At 41.3% G+C, this 13,509-nt stretch overlaps 1 protein-coding gene across 4 annotated transcripts in view; it reads right to left on the bottom strand.

Moving 5' to 3' along the window:
• TBC1D31 (TBC1 domain family member 31) overlaps positions 1 to 13,120 on the bottom strand; it is a 76,643-nt gene extending 63,523 nt beyond the window's left edge. For 2 of the 4 annotated variants that reach the window (XM_039464504.2, XM_039464505.2), the window contains exons 1-4: positions 12,898 to 13,120; positions 9,743 to 9,889; positions 3,580 to 3,695; positions 12 to 190 (exon numbers count right to left, since the gene is read on the bottom strand). In XM_039464504.2, coding sequence (XP_039320438.1) covers positions 12 to 190; positions 3,580 to 3,695; positions 9,743 to 9,889; positions 12,898 to 12,974 — 519 coding nt within the window. In that variant the 5' untranslated portion in view covers positions 12,975 to 13,120. Of the gene's footprint in view, positions 1 to 11; positions 7,210 to 9,742; positions 9,890 to 12,897 lie in introns of those variants that run through there. The other 2 variants (XM_074387093.1, XM_074387097.1) reach the window with 2 other exon arrangements.
• Between the last annotated feature and the right edge of the window lie 389 nt (positions 13,121 to 13,509).

The raw sequence follows: 13,509 nt of genomic DNA, 5'->3' as shown, positions 1-13,509 counted from the left end.
CCCTCACTGACCTTCTGTATACCCACAGACTGGCGAATGTTCAGCTTTCTTTTTCTCTGAAAGGTATCCAAGTCCCATAATTGTGCTGTATCAGAAGAAGTAGTGATGGCATATTTCCCTGATGCATGCACAGAGATTGAAAATACTGAAGATTCATGTCCTCTCATCCAGCTAACTAGCTCCTTGGTGACTGTGGTAGAAAACAAAATTGTTACCCAGGTAAAACACTACACATCTAGAAATAACACTATATATAAACACCATAGATGAACTGATCCAATGGGTGGTTAGGTATTACATGAGGCACCTCCATTAACATCCACAAAAATGGAAGCCCATGGCTAGCTGATGAAGTGTACAAGCGGACACGTTAGCAACATCTCTACCATGGAGGCATCCAGAGACAAGGCTGACAAAGGCTTTGATGAAGAATAACCTCGAAACTGATGCTAGTGAATTTAGGCTTTCTCTTGTGGGTAATAATTGTATGTAAAAGACATCTAGTCTGTGCTTCAGAAAGAGCACTTCGAGGATATGTGGTGGAGAGGAAGAGATCGCACATGCAAGACTTGTTTCTCTTGTATGTTTACATGCCGCTGTAATAATCCAGGCAGGAGATGTAGCAGAGGGCCTCAACTAAGAAAGTGGCAATGGAGAAAAGAACAAATTCCAGAGCTACTAAGGAGAAAAACCAAAAATATCAGTGATCAAGTTGATGTCCTGAGATGTAAGTGAAGGCTCCAGTGGTTCCAGATCCGTTATTTAAGCAGATGGTGATACTGTTAGTGGATGTAAGAAATACACAAGGAAGGGCCAGGTGGTGGCTCATGCCTGTAATCCCAGCACCTTGGGAGGCTGAGGCAGGTGGATCACAATTCTCAGCCTAGGAATTTGAGACCAGCCTGGGCAACATGACAAAACTCTACCTCTAAAAAAATAAGAAAATTAAAAGTAATAACAAATACATGAGGAGGAGCAGATTTATCAGTGTGAGACAATGATAATACATTTGGCTTTTAAACTTGATTCTGAGGTGCTTGTGTGGTACCTGTGTAAGCAGAGAAAAGAGTCTGGTAGGTAAAACACCAAAAACTATTCATGATAATTATCACTGGGAGTAAAAGTGTAGGTGATTTTTATTTTCTTTTACACTTTTCTGTATATTTCCAAGTTTTCTACAGCAGGCATGTTTTACTTTTATGACCAGAATTTCCCCCATCCCAGAAAGATGGAACTTGAAAACAGTCAGAAAGCAAGATATACATCTGGGAAACATTAAGCTACGAAGTAGGTCAAAACTGAAGATAGAGAAACAGACAAATCCCTTAGGGAAACAGTAGTGGTTTCCAAATACCATTCTGAAGTCTGGCATTAGTTGATGATACATTTTCCATTGGTCTTCAATGAAAGAGACAAATACAGACAATGTAGTGAGTTTTTCATAAAGTCACATTTAAAGTACTAACTACCCCTTCGTCTGTATTATGCCACTCCCTGTTTATGTTGAAAGAAAATCCCTTGTTTCATGATATTGTATTTTTTTCAATGTCAATTAGCAACATTAGAAGTTGACAAGCTATGTGAGTTCTTCGACTCTTTAAATTGGGTCAAAAATCCAAAGTCAAGGAACCACTGAAAGAATTCAGGAGACATGATTAAGAAGCAGTTAGAAAGACGGGAGGAGAACCAAGGTCACAGAATGAAAACTAAAACAAAACAAAACAAAACAAAACACTTTCAACATAATCCCAACTGTTAAATGCTATAGAGAAGTAGGATGCAAGGTATAAAGATGACTTAAACAATCAGGGGTTAGGGTTACTGAGGACCCTGGAGACAGAAATCTCAATAGCATGGGGTAAGGGAAGCGGGAGCCGGAATTCATCGATGGATACTGCGAAGAGGCAGAATTTGGCAGAGACGGGAGAGGAGGAGGGAGATGGTATCTAAGGAAGGAGTTTTATGGTGGGGGTTCAGTAAAGCAGAAGAAACTGTAAGAACAGGGAGCAAGGAAGAAAGAGAGGAAAATATTGGAATCTCAGGAAGGGTGAGTTATAAAGACTTCATTTTTCAGATATTTTGTCACAACAATGTTTGTAACACCAAAAACTGAAAACAGTTTAAAAGTCCAGCAATAGGTAATAGGTTAAAAAATTACGGTAAACATCTATACAGTGGAATGTTAGGTATGAAGTTTAATGAGGTACAATTATCCCACAAAACAATACAGATAGGATAAGTATGCATTCATTAGAATATTTAAAAAGTGTATACATAGAAAAGAGACTGGAAAGAGAGTCCCATCATGAAAACACTGTGTCTCTAGGCATTACTGCAGAATCGCGTTTTCTTCTTTGTATGTGGGAGGAGATGTAGTACAGTGACTCTGCAAACAGACTACCTAGGCTTGGAATCCTGGCGCCACTGCTTATAAACTGTGGGACTCTGATTAAGTTACCCACGTGCCTCAGTTTCCTCATCTGCAAAATGGGGATAACAGTATTCATCTCTGCGGGTTATGATGATTAAAATTAATTAATGTGTATAAACTCATAGAAAGTCCCTGGCAAAGAGTAAACACTACATGTTAGCTATCAGTATTTTTACTATTTTTATACATCTGCCGAATATTATAACACATTGATTATATTAATAAGAAAAAAATACAATTGAGATCTCTTTTTTTAAGAGTAATAGGTTTGGTCTAAAGAACTCTATGTTCTCAATTTAAAAACATAATGCACTATAAAATACACAGGCTATATTAAAAAAAGATACTGTACCTGTGTGGTAAGGAATTTGACCTTTACAGAGCGGTCTGGCTTCTGTTTAGGCTCCTGGGTGGTAACCTCTAAACCCTTGGCTTAGGAGTGTCTTTGTTATTCCTGGCAGGTCCCTCACATTATACCAGATATTTATGCTAAGACTCAAAGCAGGAGATGGCCACACAAGAAAGGTCAACCACGTGATCACAGGTTTGGGGCTTTGGGGGCAGGTGACATCAGTCCAACTTCTTAGGAAGAGGGGAGGGCTGGAAATTGAGTCCGGCCACGTGAGGAATAATCCAATCAATCATGCCTCTGTAATGGAGCCTCAGTAACAACTCTCAACACCAAAGCTTGGGTCGACTCCCTGTGTCAACAGTGTTTGGTGCAAATGGCCAGCCACGCATCAGTGCTAGGAGGGTTATCTGGGAGGGCAATGCAGTCCTGAGGATGATGGAGGTTTCCCGTTCGGAAGCTTCCCAGATTCCACTCCACGCATCTCTTCCTTAGGCTACTTACACTTTGAATCTGTTTGCTATATTAAAACTCTCGTCATTAAGTGTAGTGCTTCTCTGAGTTCTGTGAGTTGTTCTAGTGAATTATCAAAACTGACAGTAGTCAGAAACCCTGACTTTGTAGTCAACTGATCTAAATACAGTGAGGCTGCTCCTAGGACCCCCAGCTCACACCCAGTGTATGAACGGAGGGCAGTCACAGGGACTGCTCCCTCAAGCTGTACAGATTGGTAAACTTCTTGCAGTTCTTCAGTCTATATTTTATTCTGCTTCAAAAGAAAAATAAGAGAACTTCTTACCTGTATCAAAACATTTAACAGAATAATCAGCTAATGCCACAAGGAATTCAGATTTCCTACGAAGATTAAAGGCCAGAGCTGTGCAAGCTTGTGCTGTTCGCTGAACAAGATTGAACCTATTAAGAGATCATTGCATTAGTATCAGAAATTCTTCCAATAATTATAAATTCCACATGGAAGGAGGCCTTAGAGATGAAGAAAATGAAACCCAGAAAAATGAGCTACCAATTTAGACCAAAAATAGATTATGAAGGGTGCTATGTGCCATAATAAGGAGGTTGGCTGTTACCAGAATAGGAGACCATTTTAAGCGTTTAGCAGAGCAGAATCACAATCAGGCACACGTTTTAGGAACATGATCTGGCAGCAATGGCAAATGGATTTTCTGTAGTAACTTTCTTAGTGATCTTTATTCCTCGTGGAGGGACGAGGAATAAAGATCACTAAGAAAGTTACTACAGAAAATCTCAGCCAGAGATACGGGAGCACAAATAAGGAGAGGTTTCAGAAGCCAAGCAGAGACTCCCTATGCATTAAACATGGAGTGAAGAGGGGGAATCAGGACTCACTCTTCTGTAAAATGAAGATAAGAATAGATACAAAGTTTTTGTGATGACTAAATGAAATAATACATGTTAAATGCTCAGTAGAGTACTGGGCACACAGCTAGAGTTTAATTTACAAAAAAAAAATTAAAAAAGCTTTTGAACTTGGGCAAAAGAGGAATAAGTTTGGGGTTAGGAAATAATAAATCTGCCTTTAAACGTGTTGTTTAAGGCCCTGGGGAAACTAATCTAGAGTCGTGTTGTCTGAAAAAAATAGAAAGTAGGCTACATATGTAATTTAAATTTTTTCTAAGAGCCATATTAGAAAGGTAAAGAAGCAGCAGGGAGAATTAATCTTAATAATATATGATATGCTTTGGCTCTGTCCTCACCCAAATCTCATCTTGAATTGTGGCTCCCATAATTCCCACCTTTTGTTGAGGGATCCAGTGGGAGACAACTGAATCATGGGGGCGGTTTCCCACATACTGTTCTCGTGGGAGTGAATAAGTCTCACGAGATGTGAGGGTTTTATAAGGGGAAACCCCTTTCCCTTGGTCTTCATTTCTCTCTTGCCACCACCCTGTAAGAAGTGCCTTTGCCTTCCCCCATGATTGTGAGGCCTCCCCAGCTACAAGGAACTGTGAGTCCATTAAACCTCTTCTTCCTTTCTTTTCCTTTACTTTCTTTCTTTATTATTATTATTTTTGAGATGGGAGTTTCACTCTTGTTGCCCAGGCTGGAGTACAATGGTGTGATCTCAGCTCACTGCAACCTCTGTCTCTTAGGTTTGGGTGATTCTCCTGCCTCAGCCAACCGAGTACCTGGGATTCCAGGCATGTGCCACTATGCCTGGCTAATTTTTTTTTTTTTTTTTGTATTTTTAGTAGAAATGGGGTTTCTCCATGTTGATCAGGCTGGTCTCCAACTCCCAACCTCAGGTGATCTGCTCACTTCACCCTCTCAAAGTACTGGGATTACAGGCGTGAGCCAGCACACCTGGCCTAAACTTCTTTTTCTTTTTAAATTACCCAGTCTCAGGTATGTCTTTATTAGTGTGAGAGTAGACTAATATACTTTATTAACTCAACATGTTTCTAAAACATTATTTCAGTATTTAATCAATTAAAAATTGAGATATTTTATACTTTTTATCACATTAAGTCATCAAAATCCAGTGTGTATTTTTTTTTAATGCAGCCCCAGCTGTTGCAACCAGTGTGCATTTTAATTTTACACATGCTTCATGTCTCAGTTTGGACCTGTCACTTTGCAAGGGCTCAAGAGTTACATGCAAGCTAGTGGCTCTTGGAGAGCCCAATCTAGATTTCTAGTAGGTAGTAGTAGCCAAAATAGGTCTAAGTCAACAGTGTTTACATGGCAGATGGAGCCTGAGGCTTGATGGTGATGAGATTATCAAAAAGAGTAGCTGAAATATGGAAGTAAGCCAAAGACAGATGTCTGGGAGCACAACACTGAAAGGATAGGCACTGGAAGAGGAGTCAATAAAACAAGGGGAAAAATGATCAGAGAGACAGAAAATTCAGCAGAGCTGTACCATGAAGCCAAAGAAAAGAATTTCAGGGAGGATGGGAAGATAAGAGTACATAGTGTTTTAGTAAAATGAGAACTGAAAAGAGACCAATGGATTGAACAATTAGGAAGAGTCTGAGGGAGCCCAGTATAGTAGGCTTTATGATCAAGTCTGATTTTAAGTCTCAGCTCTGCCACTAACTGCTCAGCTCAGCCCCAGATGTTTTTAGTGAAGGGTGGCAGACCATGCCATCCCAGAACAGGCCACTTTGGCATAAGGATTATTTTGAGCTGAATTGAGAAAAAACAGATAAAAGAAAAGTTCTCTGCCCTCGTCTAAAAGTTTACATGAATTTGCATACATTTACAAAAGTGTCCCTCTTCCCTTCTCTACCAGGAAGGACAACAGCGGATCACAGGAGATGACTTTAGATCTTTGTCATCCTGAAAATAGCAGCAGAGAAATCTATTTAGCTAGCCTTTAACTATCATTAGTTTCCCATATATTTCCATTCCCACAATTTGCTGCCCCTAGAGACTCAAGGTCCTTTTCTTTTGTCTTGTCACTTCTCTAAAAATGTATTGTTCTTTAATGACGATGCTATATAAGTCAGAGTACAAGCCACTTTTTGAGTTAGTAATACCTGGATATTGTTACGTTACATGCTTGATACAAGTTGATAACATCTCATACTGATACCTGGATACTCTGGGTATTCTCATGTGTTACATGCATGATACAAATTAATAACTTGTTCATTCTTCTCTTGTTTTTTTTTTTTTTTTTTTTGAGACGGAGTTTCGCTCTTGTTACCCAGGCTGGAGTGCAATGGCGCGATCTCAGCTCACTGCAACCTCCGCCTCCTGGGTTCAGGCAATTCTCCTGCCTCAGCCTCCTGAGTAGCTGGGATTACAGGCACGCGCCACCTTGCCCAGCTAATTTTTTGTATTTTTAGTAGAGACGGGGTTTCACCATGTTGACCAGGATGGTCTCGATCTCTTGACCTCGTGATCCACCCGCCTCGGCCTCCCAAAGTGCTGGGATGACAGGCTTGAGCCACCGCGCCCGGCCCATTCTTCTCTTGTTAATCTGTCTTTTGTTACAAGGGCCCCCGTTGAGAATTGAGGGGTAGAGGGAAAATTATTTTTTCTCCTCAACAACCAACAGTGAAAAAGGGCCAACAGACAAAATACTAACACTCACGGTGCAATGTCTCAAGGAAGGCTACAAAAGATAGGGATTAGCACTGGGAGAAATTAAGATCACCTGTTTTTATGAATAAGTTAATGAAGGCTGAACTTTATGAATAAGGTAATGGAGGCTGAACTTACAATATATTTGAGGCTGCAATGGGAAGGAGAAAGGAAAGCTTGCAGGTGTCCGTTTTCTCATGAATCAGGAGGCCTGGCAGTCAGAATAAGAGCAGAGTCCAACGCAAGGAGACAAGGAAATTGGTAAAGGTTTGCGACACTTGGTGGATAATAGGAAAAGTAAGCAACAGTAGATAAGCAAATGAAGTGCAAAGAATCCTTGATGTTGAAGTCCATTATTCTGTTATGAAATCAACAATTATTATTTGTTTTAGGATATGAGAAAATAAACAGCGGTACTGATTTCAGACTGGGAATTGGTGAAGTAAGTGAATCAAGAATAAAGGGTAGAAAAATTGGGCCTATTACTTTTTTGGCAAAGGGCAGAAAAAATGATTTACAGATTTTTACCTAATGAATCACAGATAAGTAAGTTACATGTCACATCTTTTCTTGAACTATTTGAGAATAAGTTACCAAGATCAAGTTTCCTATAAATAAGAAAACCCTCCTACATAATCACAATACAACCATCGGCACCAAGAAATTACATTTATACATTACCAACATCTAATCCTAAAACTCCAATCAAATTTTGTCAGTTTTCCCAATAATGTTCGTTATAGCAAAAGGATCCGTCCAGATTCATGCCTTTGTCACGTCCCTTTAATCTCCCTCAGATTAGGAGTTCTTTAGTCTTTACCCAAATTCTATGACCTTGTCCCTTGTGGAGATTACAGGACAATTTTCTTATTAGATGTCCTTAATTTAGCTTTGTGTGATGATCCCACTGATTAGATTCAGGTTACATATCTTGGCGGGAATATCACAGAAATGATGCTGTGTTCTTTTCACTGCATCCTATCAGGTGGCACACAAATTTTGATTCATTCCACTACTGGTTATATTAACTTCAGTCGTTTGATTAAGGCAGTGCTTGCTAGGCTTCTTCATTGTATAATTACTTTTTTTTTTCCTTTATAATTGATAAGTATTTTTGTGGGGAGGTACTTTGGGACTATTCAATATCCATTTTCTATTAAACTGTTTGTTTGTTGATTACAACAATGAACTCACAGATTTCAATTTTATTCAATGGATGACCCATCTGCAATACAACCAGAGGGGGCTCCTTCAAGCTGGCAACTGTGTCTTTTTGACACATCCCAATCATTCTTTGAACAGTTTCTTCTTTCTGGCTATAAAATGTTATAGGCTCATCCTGTACTTCCCCTGTCCACATTCTGAAGTTGGCCATTTCTGCAAATATCCTTGATTCCTTTGGTAGAAAACGGTATTTTGAAAACAAGAACTCAACCCTGGGTATATTCATTATTACTGGCGCGTGCTGTTGTTCTCAGGCCCTCTGCCTGCACAAAACTAAGGAATATGTGTACATATATTAGTACATACCTCTATTTAGTTCTATATCTCTATAGATTCAAAACCAGGGGTTCAAACTGATATATCTAATTCCAATATAATACCACAGGGTTTATTCTAGTTTTCTGCCTTCCATATTTCTAAGTCTCTTTTCTAAGAATGAGAAACCTGGCCCTCATTATCCCTCATAACCTATATATTCATTGGATCAAAGCCCCCTGTATTAAACTAGCTTCCCATCCCTGCCCTGCTTCCCAGGCAGACACCCTCTGCCTCTCTTGCTGGGCTGCTGCAGCTCTCCTTCCTGCCTCACCCCACTGCATGAATATCTACCTCCATCAATCCCACCTAACTGCTTTTGGACTAAATTGTTTCACAAGGGAAGAGACGAGGAAGAAGAGTAAAAATCAATTTTTTTTTTTTTTTTGAGACAGGGTCTTGTTCTGTCGCCCAGGCTGGAGTGCAGTGGCAGTGGTGCAATCTCGGCTCACTGCAACCTCCACTTCCTGGGTTCAAGTGATTCTCTTGTCCCGAGTAGGTGGGATTACAGGCATGCACCACGCCCAGCTAATTTTTGTATTTTAATAGAGATGGGATTTCACCACGTTGGCCAAGCTGGTCTCGAACTCCTGACCTCAAGTGATCCACCCGCCTCGGCCTCCCAAAGTGCTGGGATTTACAGGCCTGAGCCACTGTGCCCAGATGAAAATCAATTCTTTAAAATTCTTAGCTCTGCACACCATAACAAAAATGTGCAAAGAAAATTGCATTCTTTCTAGATTGCCTGATGATGCACCAGAAATTGATAAATGAGAACAGTGGGCTGGGCATGGTGGCTCAAGCCTATAATCCCAGCACTTTGGGAGGCTGAGCTGGGCAGATCACTTGAGCTCAGAAGTTTGAGACCAGCTTGGCCAACATGGTGAAACCCCATCTCTACTAAAAATACAAACATTAGCCGGGCATGGTGGCAGTTGCCTGTAATCCCAGCTACTCAGGAGGCTGGGGCAGGCAAATTGCTGGAACCCAGAGGCAGTTTACAGTAGCTGAGATGGTCCCACTGCACTTCAGCCTGGGTGACAGAGTAAGGCTCTGCCTGAAAAAAAAAGTAATAATAATTAGCAATAATGACTTTTTAAAATTTAAGAAAAAAATAAACTACTAGAGACACTTTTTAAAACCAGCACTTTGATTCTCTAAAATGTGAACCTATTATCATTCTGTCCTTTCCGACTTTCTTCCTTCAGTACTTACGACAGTATTTTGCAAGGTGCCTGAAATATAACAGAACTTAATAAATCTTTCTGCATGAATAATCAATAGCAGCTACTAAAACAGTCAGTGAATTAATAACCTGTTAAATAATGTAGACATCAAAAGTATCTGCTTACCTGTTTCCACACAAGTCAAAAACATAAATATTTCCTTGGTGGTCTCCAGCAATTAAGCAGTCGCCCGTGCCATCAAAAGCCACATTCAAAAATCGCAAAACTTTTGGATGGTAATCAGAAGTGTTGTGAATGATGTTCACTATAATTCTGTCAAAGAAAAAAAACCTAAACATTGAATTGTATGTCAAATATTACTTGATACTATGAAAAATATCGCAAATAAAGCATTTTGTCTCTTCCTTCTCCCCTCTCCTACTGCTCTACACATTTCTCCTCTAGAATCAATCTTGCCAGGATTTTAGAAAAACAGTTCAGAAGCCACTCATTACTAAAGTAGGTACTGTTCATTTATTCATCAAATACTTGAAAACTCACTGTGTCAGACGCAGAACAACCCAGGTGCTAGGAATAATTGATAGAGTCCCTGCTTTTTTTTTTTTTTTTTTTTTGAGAGGGAATTTCGCTCGTTACCCAGGCTGTAGTGCAACGGCGCGATCTCAGCTCACTACAACCTCCGCCTCCTGGGTTCAGGCAATTCTGCCTCAGCCTCCTGAGTAGCTGGGATTACAGGCACGCGCCACCATGCCCAGCTAATTTTTTGTATTTTTAGTAGAGACGGGGTTTCACCATGTTGACCAGGATGGTCTCGATTTCTTGACCTTGTGATCCACCCACCACAGTCTCCCGAAGTGCTGGGATTACAGGCGTGAGTCGTCGCGCCTGGCCCTATAGTCCCTGCTTTAATGGAGCTTAGTTTAGTAGTAAGGACAGACATTAAACATACACACAGACACACACACACACACAGACACACATTTATAAATTGTGATTAAGTGATAAACAGGGTATGAGATTTTGTGTTTGTGTATGGGATGTTTCACAATGAATTAAGTGTGCATGAGTCTTACTTTCATTTCTAATGTATCTACCATGAATACCCTGGCAGGTGAGCTCTGTAAGGACAGGACTACTCATTACCGTATTCCAACACCTGGCCTACAACACACAGAAGACACTCAAAATATGCCTATAGAATGAACAAATGCTTAAAGAAATCATTCTTTAAAACCCACATTAATCATACTTCTATGTAAAAGAGTAAGAGCTTATTTTTCAATCTTATTCTAGAGACACATGTGTAATGATTAAACTGTTTTTTGTTTTTTTTTTTTTTTTTTTTTTTTGGTGGTTGTTGCTGTTCAGACAGAGTCTCACTCTGTTGCCCAGGCTGTGGGCAAGCGGCACGATCTTGGCTCACTGTAACCTCTGCCTCCTAGGTTCGAGGGATTCTCCTACCTCAGCCTCCCAAGTAGCTGGAATGACAGGTATATGCCACCACCCCCAGCTGCTTTTTGTATTTTTAGTAGAGACGGGGCTTTAACATGTTGGCCAGGTTGGTCTGGAACTCAACATCTTGTAATCTACCCAACTCAGCCTCCCAAAGTGCTGAGATTACAGGTGTGAGCCACAGCACCCAGCCTAGTTTTTGGATTTTATATTAGAAACATCTAACTCCATTATAACTTCATTAAAGCATGCTAAATTGAATTAGGTGGATTAAACATTTTCTTCATGTTTATCTAAACATAAGGCTTTTTAGACTCATTAAAGGAAACAGCAAAATTCTTACAATGCTTATTTTTATCTAGTCCCCAAGGAATTAAAAACACAAAAATAAACATACAGAAATGACAAGTAATATCAAAATGTTCCACCGCAACTAAACTCAGAGCAAACAACTTTTCCTCCAGTCTTTTTTCTATAACACTTATTATATGTTCTGACTACAAAATTAGTCATTGTTCAAAATATGAAAGATAAAGACTAAGAAACAAATTATAATCCTACCACGTAGATGCAATCACAACAGTGACATTCAGCTCCTCTGATTTTTCATGTAAACCACGTGTACAATATTTATTTTAGAGCAACTTCCTTTCAGTTTCCCACAGATTGCCTGACAGAGTTCCTCAGTTCTCAAACATAGTAAGAATATCAAATATTTACTGGACACCAAAAGTCTAAGACAATCCTGTCAGGTAAATCTGATTATCCCACTGACAGCCTTAGTGATTAACTTGCCCAAGGTCAGAGCTGGTAAACGGACATTTACTTCAACGAAAAACATCTGACTCCAAGTCAGTCCTCTCTGCCTGTCTAAACAGCATAAACAATGGGTTTTAACAACACAAAGATAAGCTGTTTTAGTGGAAGAAGCAAACAATAAAGACATTTGGATAATGAGCCCATTTCTTTCACTTTTTGAATCTTGCACATGTATCTAGATATTTTGTATCAGCAAGAAAGAGAAGGTGAGTTGGCTGCAACTTTTAGAATGTTTAGAGAATACCAGAGGTGGGGGTGGTATTTACCCAAATCAAAATTTGAAAATGAAAAACTTGAGGAATCCCTACTTTAGACAAAGTTTTTTATTTAATGTAGTTGATAAGACAGCAGCATTGATAACGAGGGCTAAACAAACTGCTGGTAAAACATCTCACCCCCGCACTTTGGATACACATAGTAGGCACATAAAGTCTGACTGGTCAAGAAACAACCAAAGGATGAATAGAAAAATCACTAGAGGCCGGGCTCATACCTGTAATCCCAACACTTTGGGAGACGGAGAACAGGCGGATCAGCTGAGGCTAGGAGTTCGAGACCAGCCTGGCCAACCTGGTGAAACCCCGTCTCTACTAAAAATACAATAATTAGCAGGGCGTGGTGGCGCGCGCCGGTAATCACCGGTACTTGGGAGGCTGAGGCAAGAGAATCGCTTTAAGTCGGGAGACGGAGGTTGCAGTGAGCCGAGATCGCGCCACTGCACTCCCGCCTGGCAACAGAGCGAGACCCCGTCTCAAAAAGAAAAGAAAAATCACGACTAGAACAAGAAACACACCAAGAGCCGCAAGTTCCCAGGTGCGAGGACCACCTGCCTCCTCCCGGTCCGCGCGTCCCGGACTAGACCCCCGCCCCGCAGAACTCAGAAGGGCGTCTCTGCGGACCCTGGCGTCCGGAGCCACCTGTTCCATCGCAGGACATCCGATCCACGGATGCGGGGCTGTGTCACAGCCGGAACCCGGACCGCTGCCCGGCGCCCCCTCCTCGCCGGTCTCCATCCCCTCCACAGCCCGCGCCCTCCCGCCACCGTTTACCCGTCCCGCGTGGCCGGGGACGGCTTGCGGTGCCATATCTTGCCGCTCTCCTTGTTGCCCAGGTCCGTGCTCTGCATGGCTAAGTTCGTCCGCCACCGCCAGCGGCCCGTTGGATAACCGTTCCGACGCCTTCCCGGCAGGCTCCGCGCTCCCGGCCCGGGAAATTTGAGCGCCAGACGGGGAGGCCTGGGTCCGGCATCCGGCCGCACCAACTCTCTTTCTACTAACAACCAATCGGAAGACGGATTCCTCCCAAACTCCGCCGAGGCTTCCCCTCCCGCTCTGGACAATGGAATCGACCAAAGAACTTCTCTCTTAGACTCCGCCTCTTTCTGAGCGCTGTCTTCACGCCCCCGGACCCAAAGCCTTCTGGGAATCGTAGTTTTCTGCAAGTGGATCATAGAGGCGAGGAATTGGCTTGGGCATTCTCTCCTTTGGGAGACTTGTGGGGTTTTAGGCTCCCATCAGAGGCGATAAAAGTGATTTTCTCCTGTGGTTCCTGCATTCCGTTCTAAATTGCTTTAGGATTAAGGAATTGTAGAGAAATAACTAAGAGAAGCAAGGAGACAAATGCATTGACAGTGGATGGGTTTCTTTTATAGAACTTTTGGG

The sequence above is a fragment of the Saimiri boliviensis genome, chromosome 15, assembly GCF_048565385.1.
Source record: "Saimiri boliviensis isolate mSaiBol1 chromosome 15, mSaiBol1.pri, whole genome shotgun sequence".
Taxonomy (NCBI): domain Eukaryota; kingdom Metazoa; phylum Chordata; class Mammalia; order Primates; family Cebidae; genus Saimiri; species Saimiri boliviensis.
The sequence above is the reverse complement of the archived record's forward strand: the minus strand, read 5'-3'. Positions and strand labels throughout refer to the sequence as shown.